The sequence below is a fragment of the Manis pentadactyla genome, chromosome 9 (assembly GCF_030020395.1).
Source record: "Manis pentadactyla isolate mManPen7 chromosome 9, mManPen7.hap1, whole genome shotgun sequence".
Taxonomy (NCBI): domain Eukaryota; kingdom Metazoa; phylum Chordata; class Mammalia; order Pholidota; family Manidae; genus Manis; species Manis pentadactyla.
The window spans coordinates 59,805,138-59,820,691 of NC_080027.1; the positions used below are offsets into that span (position 1 = coordinate 59,805,138).

The following is a 15,554-nucleotide window of genomic DNA, read 5'->3' on the forward strand; positions in this document are numbered from 1 at the left end:
CTTAATGATGAAAGAATCCCTTTTGGCAGAAATATAGGAGCAGTGAAGGTGGGCCTTGGTTTATCCTGTGCCCTGAGAAACTGCGTGAGACCTGGAACTTAGCTGAACTCTGTCACGTTATCCGTGTGGTTAGGTATATTGTAAAATGATTTGTAAGTCACTCTGGAACCAGTCTTAGTTTCCAAGAGGAAATGTTACTAGGAGCTTGTTGGGACCCACCTGAGCTCCATTATTAAAGCATGGAGCAGTTGAGATGGCCTAGGTGCTGTGGAGTTGTTGACTAAATGGTTTGTCCATTTGGGGAGTGGAGAAACCGGGGGGAATGTTCTATCTTTGCTTGGGGAATGTGGTCCCTAAAGTTTGGGAGCCCAAGTCATTTCCACCCTTGGTCACTCCCACTCACCTCGATCCCAGGTTGCTTCAGGAATTGAGACCGAAAGTGGCTGTGTCACCACAGAGCTTGGCCATCTCCGTTCCAAAACGTGTGGCCGTGTGCTGCAAAATGGCCTCCCAAGTAGTCACTTGCTAGCTGGCTGGAGGTCAATGTTGCTCTAGACCAGGAGCAGTGCTGCAACCTTCACTTGCCTTACCAGGTCAGAATGTTCTGGGCTGTCATTTCTGCAGTCCTGTACAGTCCAGATTCTGGCTGGCCCTTTGTTCAGGTCACAGAAAAACACCAACCTACAAACACAGCACTTTCATCCAGGACGCGTGACTTGATCATTGCAGAGTTGAAGGGACTGTCCGTGTCTGTTCGTGCCTCACTGTCCCTGTGATTGCCTGCTGGCGGCGGGAGTGAGCCTGCCCGCTGCAATGAGTCAGGCTCCAAGCTACTGCCAGGGATGTGGAGGTCGCCAGGCAGGCCATGACTTCTCCGCTGTATACACAGGTTGCCGGCAGCTGCTGCAGATGACCAGCAGCCCCCTTCTGTTTGCAGTCAGTTGTTTGTCTTTGAGCGTGCTCCTTCATAAGGCCCAGCCAGTCTGGCTTCCACATTTCAGTCAGCCTCCTGCCCGATGCAACCTGAACTAATATGCAGAGCAGCATTTTTAGTCATTTAGCATACTGACTCTGTACTGAGTTTCTAAATTTAAAATTATACAAATACCACAGGAATACATCTTCATAAACAGAACAATACAAAAATCATCCTTGACCATGTAGAGCTTCCATTAGTGCTGTGTCTCTGTAGAAAGACATCAACCTTGGGAGTGCCTGTTGGGGGTTGTATCAGGACCCCCAGAGCTGTTGGGGATTAGTTGCCCTTCTCCTGGGGTGGCTCCAGGTGACAGGGGAGCTGACAGGTTGTACAGAACCTGCCCAGGGCCATGAGTGGCTTCCCAGCACATAGGAGGAATAGGATAAATCCAGCGGGGCCCTCCACAGACAGCTGTGGGTGGAACCCGGGTCAGTGAGTCCTTCTCTGGTCCCTGATGGAGGGCGTGAGGAGGGCTGGGGCTCATTCAAGGCTCCTGGCTCTGCTGGGAGGTTAAAGTCTGCAGGCTGTCACTTCCTCCTGCCCCCCTTTCTCCTCTCTCCTTTCAACTCTTAGGTACTTTGTGTTGAAGATTTCTGCAGGGATTGAATATCCTGGGGAGATCAGGTGGCCACTAGCCTTCTGCCTCTTCCTGGCTTGGGTAATTGTGTATGCGTCCCTGGCAAAAGGAATCAAGACTTCAGGAAAAGTAAGAACGTGTATTTATCTAAAGGAAAGCCCTGGGACCCCCAGGGATGGCTGTGTGGAACAGCAAAAGGGCCCTGGGAAGAGGGTTGGGAGATGTGGTTGTAGTTCTGACTCTGGCCCTGAGGAGCTGTGGGGCACTGGGCAGGTGGCCTCACTCCTGTCTGTGAAACTGGACTATAGCACCTTTTTTCCAGGGCTGTTTTAAGAATTAAATGAGACAGATATGCACAGAGCTCCTGATGGATGGTGGGGGTGCTGTAATTCATTTCCTTCTTTCCTTTTGGGGGCTGCCCCTTCAGTCACCCCTCTGATACTGTCAGTCACTCTCCTAAATTCTAGAATCAGTGCTGCTGGCTTGTCACCTCTTGATCTGGCTTCCAGGTCAGTTATTGCTCCAGCCAAGAAGCTGGAAAAAGGTAAAAATTGTGAAGTGGGTGCCTTCCCCTCACTTCCAACCACCATGTGCTCAGCCTTTCCTGCCCCTTTTCCAGCCCCCAGCCCAGCATTCTGCCAGCACAAAAGGGCAGCAGTCTTATCAGTGGGATCTTGGTTGACTGACTACATGGCCACTCTTGCTGAGCAGTTAGGAGGCTGGGGATGCTGGAATGCCCTGGGGGGATGATGGAATTCCCAGCCCACACTCCCCTCCAGGATGCGGAAGGCAAGGGGCCCAGGAGGCCTCGGGACACTGGACATTGCCAGATGTGTCACAGCGTTTCCCTCATCTTCCTGCTGCTTTAGAAAAACCTTATTAAATGTTTAACCAGTCACTTTGATGACAACCAATAGTATTCAGTCATCCTAAGAGTCATTTTTATGTTTCAGGATAAACTAAAATGTCTTTAAGGCCCAAGGAATGAGAATGTGGTGGTGTGATTTGAGACCACAGGTTGTGAAGTTGGACTGGGCCAGTTCCCCAGCCGGGGCTTACTGTGGCTACATACGGACAACGGACTTGGAAGGATCAGCCCTCAAGGGTGCACCGGTCTGTGCCACCTCCCACCTGCCAGGCCTGTGTCATCTCCCAGCCAGGCACCTAAACCTGGCAGCCTTTAGAAACAGACCCATCTCTTTCTCCCTTGGCACGTGGACATGCTCATGGGTGCCTTTTGCTAAAACTCCTTCTGGTGCCCTCCACATAATCTGGTGCCACAGGGACTTGAATGATAGATTCTGGCAGGTTTGTCAGGGCTACCCAAGGCAGGTGGTGCACCATATATCGCATAAAGTTGGGGGAGAACCAGACTTGGGGTGAGGAGGCCTAGGTTCCAGTCATCCAGGACTTCTCACAGTGTTTGTGATGTAAGGTCATCTCCACTTGGGCTGTGAAAACTGGCTGAGCTTCTGATTTGCTCTTAGCTTGTATTTGTTTTTCTGCCAGTCAGTTGAAAGCAAATTTCCTCTATCTTAGCTATTTCAGAAATCCTCTTTCCTCATTTCTAAAGTAAAGGCATTTGGACTGGGTGCTGTCAAAGCCCTTGTAGCTCTAACCTTTTTCTGCCTGAGTGAATCGGGTGAGCTTAAAGAGGGCACTTTTCCTTTGTGGCCTCAGTTTCCCCTTTTGTAAAATGAGAGCAGGGATCAGGTGATCTCCTGAGGAGCCTGCTGTCTCTGAATGAGCATTAGGAGGCCGGATCAATTATTTCTAAGGCAGCAGGAAGATGGGAAAATGCTGACCTCCCTTACAACGCCTCCCCACGTGTCCTGAGCTTCCCTGGACTCCTTGCCTTCTCTGTCTTGGGCCCCAGCCACCTGACTGCTTAGCAAGAGTGACCAAGTATTTGCTTAAACAAAATCACAGTGGCAGGACTGTCACTTAGAGCTAGAAATGGACACAGGGCAACCTCAACCATGATGGAGTCACCAGATAGGTCTCTAGCAGGATAGGCTAGGAGGTGTGATTGGCTGTGGAACAGGTGATGAGGAAGAGGGTAAGAACAGTGGCAATGTCAGTGACACGAGGAAGGATGCCCTGAGGGCTCTAGAGTCACACCAATCTGGATGAAGATCCTGGCTTTATCACTTCCTTGTCATGTAACTCTGGACCAGCGTTTATCTCTGGAACCTCAGTTTCCTCATCTGTTAACTGGGGATAATAGTACATACCACACAGGACTGTTACAAGGATTAAGGAAGATAATGCACATATAATAGCTGGCATATAGTCAGTTCTTAGCTAATATCAGCTTTTTCATTTTTGTGATTGTGAATGACTGTTGTATTGGGTGGGCATTGTGCCACTCCAACATTTTGAAAGCAGTGCCTGTGGTGGGGGAATGGGAAGAAGAAGGGACTTTGCTGTGCCAGGCCCTGTGCTTAGCACTTCACATACATTAGTTCATTCAATCCACACAACAGCCTGCTAGGTAAGGACATCTATTCCCATTTTATCAAGAAAGTGAGGCTTCTCAAAGTAGAGTGAATTGCCTGAGATTGCACAGCTTTTAAGTGGCAGTGGCGGGATGTGAACCCAGCTCTGTTTTCCTTTAAAGCCTAGACTCTTTATTCTACATGACATCCTTTCCCCAGGAGGGGCTATTAGCAATTGATGGAAGTGTGGAATTGTGGAGTCGTCATTTGTACTAGTGGGGATACAAGTCCTTCCTCCTCTGCCACCCTGTGAATCAGGACCCTAGCAGTGCTTCCCCATCTCTGCCGTCATTTGCTGTTATTGCTGCTGGGCAAGCTGCGCGGTGCATCTGAGCCTCATTTTCCACATCTGCAAATTCAAGGGTTAGAATAAATATTCTCTAAGATCCTTTTTAGCTTTATTAGCCTGTGTTTTTTTTTTTTTAGGGTGGTGTTATAGCTAGTTCTTTTTATTGATTTAGAATTTAATATTTGGTGCTAGATTTTATGGGCTTTCTAGAACAGGACTTTTTGAAAAGCCCTAAGCAGATAAGCCTCTCTTTTAGATAAGCTAACTTACCATTCTGCTTCATTGAGAAAGATTGCCAACTAAAGATAAATGATTAGTTTTTTTTTTTTGAGAGGGCATCTCTCATATTTATTGATCAAATGGTTGTTAACAACAATAAAATTCTGTATAGGGGACTCAATGCTCAATGCACAATCATTAATCCACCCCAAGCCTAATTCTCATCAGTCTCCAATCTTCTGAAGCATAACGAACAAGTTCTTACATGGTGAACAGGACAAGGGTAGTCATCACAGAAACTTTCGGTTTTGATCACGCATTATGAACTATAAAAAATATATGAATATTTGTTTGATTTTTATACTTGATTTATATGTGAATCCCACATTTCTCCCTTATTATTATTATTATTATTATTATTTTTAATAAAATGCTGAAGTGGTAGGTAGATGCAAGATAAAGGTAGAAAACATAGTTTAGTGTTGTAAGAGAGCACATGTAGATGATCAGGTGTGTGCCTGTAGACTATGTGTTAATCCGCGCTAGACGAGGGCAATAAAACATCCACGGATGCAGAAGATTTCTCTCAGAACAGGGGGGGTGAGGTTCTAAGCCTCCCCTCTGTTGGTCCCCAATTTCTCACCTGATGGCCCCCCTGTGACTGTGCCTGTCTTAGGTTGTTCCTCCCTTGAGAAATCTTACCCGTCTCTGTCTAACCAGTCATCTTCCGGGGCCATACAGGGAAATGTAAAGTTGGTAAGTGAGAGAGAAGCAATATTCTTTGAAAAGGTTAGCTTTTCACTTCTTTGCAGATTTATGCCCTGTGGCTTCTATGCCCAGCATTTGTCTTGAGGTATCTTTACCACTTGGAAGAATTATGATACTCGGTAAATTCGATATGTGGCACGAATTCTATTTAAGGGTTGTAATTAGATAGGAAGAAGAAAAGCTATAGAAGTAGCAGATGGAAGAAAACATGGGAAGATTGATTATTTCTTTGACATATCTTCTTGTAGAGTAACTTAAGCATGTATAGGTTTTAAACTACTAATTAAATTGTGCACACACATTAACATAATAGGAATACAGTTACATAACCAATGCAGACCTATATTTACCAGCCATCTCCAGTGAAACCAAGAAAACCAGTTAGGCATCCTAGGCATTTGTGAAAATTTATCTATGATATGATGGATATTGTCCAACTGAACTTGAACAGTCTGAGAGAAATCAGACAAGTTAAAACAACCCATTCCTGGGAACTGTTCACATCCCATATGTTCTTTTAACAGTAGATAGTCTGTAGTTGTAAGATTTTGGAGCACTACAACTTGCACTTCTCCTAATTCTTGGTTAAGTTCCGACAGTATAGATCCAGTCAAATTTGTTGTTTTACTGTATGCACAGGCCACCTTAGATACCTCCTTCTTCATTCCCATGGCGAGTCCAGGAACTGGTGGGATGAATGCAGCTACAACTGCAGCATCGCCTGGATCTTTGTTGAGGTTTTTTGATGATCATCTTCTGGTATGACTCTTCCAGAGAGTGCTGATGTTGGAAGTTCTTCATATCATATCTTAGTTCATTTTCTGGGTAGCCCAATTAGGCTTTGATCCTCTGTATAAACACAAACAGACCCTTTGCCCACACTTTGATATGCCCTTTATACCATTGTGTAGAACTCATTGGCACCACACAGGAACTGCTTTTTTTTTTTAAGAGAAAGGAATATTATCAGAAAAATGTACCTCCATAGCCGATCATCTGACACCCTTTAAATGATCAAAATTAAGAATATTTAAAGCATGCATTAATCATTGATTTACAGTTAGTTTTATCCTATCAGGGAGTAATCCCCCTTTTCTTTCTTTCTTTCTTTTTTTTTCTTTTTTTTTGTTATCAATAATCTACACTTACATGAAGAATATTATGTTTACTAGGCTCTCCCCTATACCAGGTCCCCCCTATAAACCCCTTTACAGTCACTGTCCATCAGCATAGCAAAATTTTCTGGAATCACTACTTGTCTTCTCTGTGTTGTACAGCCCTCCCCTTTCTCCCCCCCCATTATGCATGCTAATCTTAATACCCCCCTTCTTCCTCCCCCTTATCCCTCCCTACCCACCCATCCTCCCCAGTCCCTTTCCCTTTGGTACCTGTTAGTCCATTCTTGGGTTCTGTGATTCAGCTGCTGTTTTGTTCCTTCAGTTTTTCCTTTGTTCTTATATTCCACAGATGAGTGAAATCATTTGGTATTTCTCTTTCTCCTCTTGGCTTATTTCATTGAGCATAATACCCTCCAGCTCCATCCATGTTGCTGCAAATGGTAGGATTTGCCCTCTTCTTATGGCTGAGTAGTATTCCATTGTGTATATGTACCACATCTTCTTTATCCATTCATCTACTGATGGACATTTAGGTTGCTTCCAATTCTTGGCTATTGTAGATAGTGCTGCGATAAACATAGGGGTGCTTCTGTCTTTTTCAAACTTGATTGCTGCATTCTTAGGGTAAATTCCTAGGAGTGGAATTCCTGGGTCAAATGGTAAGTCTGTTTTGAGCATTTTGAGGAACCTCCATACTGCTTTCCACAATGGTTGAACTAATTTACATTCCCACCAGCAGTGTAGGAGGGTTCCCCTTTCACCACAGACTCGCCAACATTTGTTGTTGTTTGTCTTTTGGATGGTAGCCATCCTTACTGGTGTGAGGTGATACCTCATTGTAGTTTTAATTTGCATTTCTCTGATAATTAGCAATGTGGAGCATCTTTTCATGTGTCTGTTGGCCATCTGTATTTCTTTTTTGGAGAACTGTCTGTTCAGTTCCTCTGCCCATTTTTTAATTGGGTTATTTGTTTTTTGTTTGTTGAGGTGTGTGAGCTCCTTATATATTCTGGACGTCAAGCCTTTATCGGATGTGTCATTTTCAAATATATTCTCCCATACTGTAGGGATCCTTCTTGTTCTATTGATGGTGTCTTTTGCTGTACAGAAGCTTTTCAGCTTAATATAGTCCCACTTACTCATTTTTGCTGTTGTTTTCCTTGCCCGGGGAGATATGTTCAAGAAGAGGTCACTCATGTTTATGTCTAAGAGGTTTTTGCCTATGTTTTCTTCCAAGAGTTTAATTTAATGGTTTCATGGCTTACATTCAGGTCTTTGATCCATTTTGAGTTTACTTTTGTATATGGGGTTAGACAATGGTCCAGTTTCATTCTCCTACATGTAGCTGCCAGTTTTGCCAGCACCATCTGTTGAAGAGACTGTCATTTTGCCATTGTATGTCCATGGCTCCTTTATCAAATATTAATTGACCGTATATGTTTGGGTTAATGTCTGGATTCTCTAGTCTGTTCCACTGGTCTGTGGCTCTGCTCTTGTGCCAGTACCAAATTGTCTTGATTACTATGGCTTTATAGTAGAGCTTGAAGTTGGGGAGTGAGATCCCCCCTACTTTATTCTTCTTTCTCAGGATTGCTTTGGCTATTCGGGGTCTTTGGTGTTTCCATATGAATTTTTGAATTATTTGTTCCAGTTCATTGAAGAATGTTGCTGGTAGTTTGATAGGGATTGCATCAAATCTGTATATTGCTTTGGGCAGGATGGCTATTTTGACGATATAAATTCTTCCTAGCCACGAGCATGGGATGAGTTTCCATTTGTTAGTGTCCCCTTTAATTTCTCTTAAGAGTGACTTGTAGTTTTCAGAGTATAGGTCTTTCTTTCACTTCTTTAGTTAGGTTTATTCCTAGGTATTTTATTCTTTTTGATGCAATTGTGAATGGAATTGTTTTCCTGATTTCTCTTTCTATTGTTTCATTGTTAGTGTATAGGAAAGCTACAGATTTCTGTGTGTTAATTTTGTATCCTGCAACTTTGCTGTATTCTGATATCAGTTCTAGTAGTTTTGGGATGGAGTCTTTAGGGTTTTTTTATGTACAATATCATGTCATCTGCAAATAGTGACAGTTTAACTTCTTCTTTACCAATCTGGATTCCTTGTATTTGTTTGTTTTGTCTGATTGCCATGGCTAGGGCCTTCAGTACTATGTTAAATAACAGTGGGGAGAGTGGGCATCCCTGTCTAGTTCCCGATCTCAGAGGAAAAGCTTTCAGCTTCTCTCTGTTCAGTATAATGTTGGCTGTGGGTTTATGATATATGGCCTTTATTATGTTGAGGTACTTGCCCTCTATTCCCATTTTGCTGAGAGTTTTTATCATGAATGGATGTTGAATTTTGTCAAATGTTTTTTCAGCATCTATGGAGATGATCATGTGGTTTTTGTCTTTCTTTTCGTTGATGTGGTGGATGATGTTGATGGATTTTCGAATGTTCTACCATCCTTGCATCCCTGGATGAATCCCACTTGGTCATGGTGTATGATCCTTTTGATGTATTTTTGAATCCGGTTTGCTAATATTTTGTTGAGTATTTTTGCATCTACGTTCATCAGGGATATTGGTCTGTAGTTTTCTTTTTTGGTGGGGTCTTTGCCTGGTTTTGGTATTAGGGTGATGTTGGCTTCATAGAATGAGTTTGGGAGTATTCCCTCCTCTTCTACTCTTTGGAAAACTTTAAGGAGAATGGGTATTATGTCTTCCCTGTATGTCTGATAGAATTCTGAGGTAAATCCATCTGGCCCAGGGGTTTTGTTCTTTGGTAGTTTTTTGATTACCGCTTCAATTTTATTGCTGGTAATTGGTCTGTTTAGATTTTCTGTTTCTTTCTGGGTCAGTCTTGGAAGGTTGTGTTTTTCTAGGAAGTTGTCCATTTCTCCTAGGTTTCCCAGCTTGTTAGCATACAGGTTTTCATAGTACTCTCTAATAATTCTTTGTATTTCTGTGGGGTCCATCGTGATTTTTCCTTTCTTGTTTCTGATTCTGTTGATTTGTGTTGACTCTCTTTTTCTCTTAGTAAGTCTGGCTAGAGGCTTATCCATTTTGCTTATTTTCTTGAAGAACCAGCTCTTGGTTTCATTGATTTTTGCTATTGTTTTATTCTTCTCAATTTTATTTATTTCTTCTCTGATCTTTATTATGTCCCTCCTTCTGCTGACCTTAGGCTTCATTTGTTCTTCTTTTTCCAATTTCAATAATTGTGACATTAGACCATTCATGTAGGATTGTTCTTCCTTCTTTAAATATGCCTGGACTGCTATATACTTACCTCTTAAGACTGCTTTTGCTGTATCCCACAGTAGCTGGGGCTTTGTGTTGTTGTTGTCGTTTGTTTCCATATATTGCTGGATCTCCATTTTAATTTGGTCATTGATCCATTGAGTATTTAGGAGCATGTTGTTAAGCCTCCATGTGTTTGTGAGCCTTTTTGCTTTCTTTGTACAGTTTATTTCTAGTTTTATGCCTTTATGGTCTGAAAAGTTGGTTGGTAGGATTTCAATCTTTTTGAATTTACTGAGGCTCTTTTTGTGGCCTAGTATGTGGTCTATTCTGGAGAATGTTCCATGTGCATTTGATAAGAATGTGTATCGTGTTGCTTTTGGATGTAGAGTTCTGTAGATGTCTGTTAGGTCCATCTGTTCTAGTGTGTTGTTCAGTGCCTCTGTGTCCTTACTTATTTTCTGTCTGGTGGATCTGTCCTTTGGAGTGAGTGGTGTGTTGAAGCCTCCCAGAATGAATGCATTGTATTCTATTTCCTCCTTTAGTTCTGTTAGTATTTGTTTCAGATATGTTGGTGCTCCTGTGTTGGGTGCATATATATTTATAATGGTTATATCCTCTTGTTGGACTGAGCCCTTTATCATTATGTAATGTCCTTTTTATCTTTTGTTACTTTCTTTATTTTGAAGTCTGTTTTGTCTGCTACTAGTATTGCAACACCTGCTTTTTTCTCTCTGTTGTTTGCATGAAATATCTTTTTCCATCCCTTGACTTTAAGTCTGTGCATGTCTTTGGGTTTGAGGTGAGTCTCTTGTAAGCAGCATATGGATGGATCTTGCTTTTTTATCCATTCTATTACTCTGTGTCTTTTGATTGGTGCATTCAGTCCATTTACATTTAGGGTGATTATTGAAAGGTATGTTCTTATGCCATTGCAGGCTTTAAGTTTGTGGTTACCAAAGGTTCAGGGTTAGCTTTTTTACTATCTTACTGTCTAACTTAACTCGCTTGTTGAGCTGTTATAAACACGGTCTGATGATTCTTTATTTCTCTCCCTTCTTATTCCTCCTCCTCCCTTCTTCATATGTTGGGTGTTTTGTTTTGTGCTCTTTTTAGGAGTGCTCCCATCTAGAGCAGTCCCTGTAAGATGCCCTGTAGAGGTGGTTTGTGGGAGGCAAATTCCCTCAACTTTTGCTTGTCTGGGAATTGTTTAATCCCTCCTTCATATTTAAATGATAATCGTGCTGGTACAGTAGTCTTGGTTTGAGGCACTTCTGTTTCATTGCATTAAGTATATCATGCCATTCTCTTCTGGCCTGTAGGGTTTCTGTTGAGAAGTCTGATGGGTTTTCCTTTGTAGGTGACCTTTTTTTTCTCTCTGGCTGCCTTTAATACTTTGTCCTTGTCTTTAATCTTTGCCATTTTAATTATTACGTGTCTTGGTGTTGCCCTCCTTGGATCCCTTGTCATGGGAGTTCTGTGTACCTCTGTGGTCTGAGAGGCCATGTCCTCCCCTAGTTTAGGGAAGTTTTCAGCAATTATTTCTTCAAAGACACTTTCTATCCCTTTTTCTCTCTCTTCTTCTTCTGGTACCCCTATAATGCGGATATTGTTCCGTTTTGATTGGTCACTCAGCTCTCTTAGAATTCTTTCATTCCTGGAGATCCTTTTATCTCTCTCTGCATCAGCTTCTCTGTGTTCCTGTTCTCTGTTTTCTAGTCCATTAATGGTCTCTTGCATCTCGTCCATTCTGTTTTGAAGTCCTTCTAGAGCTTGTTTTATTTCTGTATTCTCCTTCCTTAGTTCTTGCATATTTCTCTGCAAGTCCATCTGTATGGTTATGACTTTTGTTTTGAATTCTTTTTCAGGAAGACTAGTTAAATCTATCTCCACAGGTTCCTTCTCAGGGGAAGATGTACCAGATGCCAAAGCTGTCTGGGTTAGTCTTGTCTGGATCAGATTTTTTTGCCTTTTCATATTGATAGGTGCTATTGACTGTCAGCTGGGAGAGCCACTTTCCACTTGCTGCTGGCCTTTCTTTACTGGGACAACTGCGACCCCTAGTGGCTTGTATTGGGAAATTGCGTGTAGACTGGGTCTTTGTGTCTCGCCCGGCCGGTATGGAGGAAGCTCCCTTGCTGAGGGCGTGGCCAGCCACAGGCTGCTTCTCTGCTATGGCCACGTCCCAGAGGGGTAATGGACGGGGGGCTGTTTGGCTGTTTACCTCCGTGAGGGGGTCTCAGAGCTGTTACCCAGGGGGTTAGTGCGCCTGGGTTTCCCTGGAATTTCCAGCTTCTGGACTGTGACCTGGGTTGTTTCTGTCCAGCTGTTGCGTCCCTGTCCCTTTAAGACTTTCAAAAAGCACTCGCTTTTCTTTGTCACAGGGACATCAGCTTCGGGACCTGCTCAGAGGTCTTGCTGCCCTGTTTCCCTAGTTTCCAGCCCTCCACGCATGCACTGTGTCTGCACTCTGGTGCGGATGGCTAGGGCTGGGTGTTTAGCAGTCCTGGGCTCCCTCTCCCTCTCCGCTCCGACTCCTCTCCTCCCGCCGGGAGCTGGGGTGAGGGGCGCTTGGGTCCCACCGGGCCCGGGCTTGTATCTTACCCCTTTCACCAGGTGCTGGGCTCTCGCATGTGTGGATGTAGTCTGACTGTTGTCCTGTATCTTCTGGTCTCTCTTTTAGGATTAGTTGTATTTGTTGTATTTTCAAAAATATATATGTTTTTGGGAGGAGATTCCCACTGTCTTACTCACGCCGCCATCTTGGCTCCGCCCTCCGCCGCCATCTTGGCTCCGCCCTCCTCTCAAATGATTAGTTTTTAAAAATAAGGAATGCCACCAGAAATAATGGATCACAATTTATTATCCTGCCCTGGGGTGTGCAGACATTAATCATAGAGCATTGTTTAGAAGTTAAGGTGAATGCACTATTGAAGTTCCTCATTAGGACAGGCTCCTTTGTCATTGAAATGCCATGAAGGCTATCATTTCTAAGTAACGGAGATGTCCCTTTTCCCCTGCAGCAAAATAAGCTCAATTCTTGTTCAGGGCTCTAGGACACAAGAATGGCCTGTTGCTTCTTATGAGACCTCAGTCTCCCTTTAGGAAGCCAGAATTTCAGAGGCAGAGGCAACCAGCAGGCCGCCTGAAGGTCAAATGCAGCCCATCTGACCTTGGGGGCCACTCTGCATGAGAGTTCTGGCAACAGCACAAAGCTAACCTAATTAGCTAGCACAAGCTGGTGGGACTTTACCTTACCACCTGTTCGGGACTCCTGCTGTGAGGAGGCTGCCTCCAGGTTTCAGGCCAGCAGGCTCAGATCAACCAGTCATTGTCACTCCTGCCAAGTATAATTCATTACTGTTCGAGTTCAGTTCCTCTGACGGTAGGTACGTCTGAAACAGGTGCATTCTGAAATCCGCCTGACACAATGGAGCTAGCTGTTCAAGAAGCCTCCATGTACCCCGATGCACATTTGAGACATCCCCAGAATTTATAAACTCAACGTTGGGCCCCATCAGTTCACCACAGTCACCACCACAAAGTGAGGGATCATCCCACATACCAGGGACCAGACTTGGGTGAGGCAAGCCAGGACCTAGGGTGTGAAATTTAAGGTGGCACTCACTCCTAGGTTCCTGCAAGTGTGGAGCCAGCCCCTGAGTGGGTGCCTCCTTAAATTTTGCACCCTCAGTGCCTCACTTGCCTTTCCCCAGTTCCAGCCCTGCCTCACACATTTCTGATCATGTGGCCCATAGAGTGGCATTAATGGAAAGAACCTAGGCTTTGGAGTCAGAAGTTCTGCTTCAAGTTTGGATCTTGGCTCCAGCTGACTGATCTTGAGTGAGGTGCTTAACCTGAGCCTCAGCTTCCTCCTCTGCAGAGTGGGACTAATAATAGCTGATATGTAGAGGGAATTCCAGAAATGATCATGTCTGAATAGTCTCCCAGTAGTCAAATGGGAATAGTTGTCTCAGCCAGTTACACGGGTGCCCCCTGGGGTTTTCTTCCTGCAGGCTCCGGCTACCTAGGTCATCTCTCCCTCACCCGCTTCCATCCTCACTTCCCAGCAGCCCCACCATGGTCAGGAGGTGAAAGGACATTTCTTACTTGTCATCCTGCACCTACTGCCTTGGTGGGTGGGGAGCGCAAACTGGCCAGGGACATTGCCTGCCCTTGTAGCATTTCCTGTCCCCAGCCCCATCCGACAGATGCGAGGACAGCCTGGGCCACCCTGAGATGGCAGATGCCTTTGGGTTTCATAATGTCTGTGTGTGGAAGGGCTTCACTTAACAGGAAGGAGAGAAGTAGCTTTGGAGGGCTGCCTGCCCCCACAGTCCCTTGTAATTCACCCTCCTCAGGGCAAGGAGGCAGGGCGCGGGGGGCAGGAAAGAGACCCCTGGTCAGTGGAGGTAGCAGGGCAGAGGGAAGGAGACCACCCCATCCCCAGTCTGTTGCAAGAAAGGCTTTGGCTTTGACAAGTAACTGGGTTTAGAGGAATAAATAACTCATCATCCTTTCTTAGCCTGCAACCTGTCCCATTTCAGCTGATGGCAACACCACCCTACCATTTACTGGGGCCAAAAGCTTTGGGGTCATCCTTGACTCCTCTCTCTCTCATCCCACATTGAATCGGCCTGGAAATTCTCTTGGCTCTTCCTGCAAAATCCATCCAGTGTCTGACTGTCTTTCCCCACTCCACTGAACCACCCAGGCTGGAGGCCTCACTGTGCCTTGCCTGTATTGCAGCCACGGCCTCCCAACTGCTGTCCCTGCTTCTCCTGCCCCTCTGCAGTGTACTTACAACATAGCAAGCACGTCGGGTTAGAATGTCAGTTCCTGCTGCTCCTCTGCCGGGATCCCTGCGGGAGCCCCCCCTCTCACCAGGGTAAAGGCCTCACCAGGCTCTGGGTGACCTCTTCCTACTGTCACCCCGCCTTCCTGACCTCCTCTCCTACCCGTGCTCCCCACAGCCATGCTGGCCTCCTTGCTTTTTCTAGAAGTCAGGCACTCTGGCCTCTTGGGACCTTTACTCCAGCTGGTTCCCCGGGCTTAGAACGTTCTCCCAGATATCCCTTAGCTCATTCACTTCCTTCAAGTCCTGGCCAGCTTCTCAGTGTGGCCATTTTCCCAATCGCCTTCCCAACACGGCCCACCCGCCTCCACTCTGCCCTACTGTTTCTTTTTTCCAGTGCACACATCACCTTCCATATGCTGCACATGATGCTGTTAGGATTACTACTGGTTGTCTATCTCCCCAGCTAGAATGTGCACTATTTGAAGGCAGGGGTCTTTGTCATGTTTACTGGTAGACTCCACAAGCTTAATGAAAGGATCCCAAAAGTTCTATTTTTATTTCAGCCCTTTCCCTCAACGCATCCCCTACAAGTCCTGAATCAGTCCTCACCCTCTGAAATCCTACTGCCTGCCAGTCACTGCCATTCTGAAGCCCGCTTGCCAGGCCCCGGAGTCTGTGCAGCCAGTGTGTGGCAGGGCCTCTGTCTCCTTGACAGAAGGCAGGTATCCCCAGTGCCCCAGGATGGAAGACTGCAGGGGTTAACGTGCAGCTCTGAACCAGGAGTGCTAACCTGGCTGGCTATATATGCCACCCCACAGGTCAGAGAGCATTCAGTGGGCTGCAGTTGGAGCTTAGCCTCATCCTTCAAGTGTCTTTTAATGCACTTTTGGGATGCAACCAGCTTGTCAGCTGAAGGTTGTCACTGTCACTAAATTAGGACTGGTGAGTCCTTGGCAAGACTAAAGTGGCACATGCGTTTTCAGAGCCTCCAGACCTATGCCACTTCATGTGGATTGACCCCTTCTCCTCTTCCAACAGCCCTGTGAGGAATATGCTGGTGTTATCATCACTTTG

General features: G+C 45.1%; 1 protein-coding gene across 1 annotated transcript in view; it reads left to right on the forward strand.

Annotated features, from left to right (window-relative positions):
• Window positions 1-15,554, forward strand: part of LOC118936013 (sodium- and chloride-dependent glycine transporter 2) — a 58,586-nt gene that overhangs the window by 8,976 nt on the left and 34,056 nt on the right. Inside the window, exon 4 of the mRNA XM_036932732.2 lies at window positions 1,553-1,685. Coding sequence (XP_036788627.2) covers window positions 1,553-1,685 — 133 coding nt within the window. The remainder of the gene's footprint in view (window positions 1-1,552; window positions 1,686-15,554) is intronic.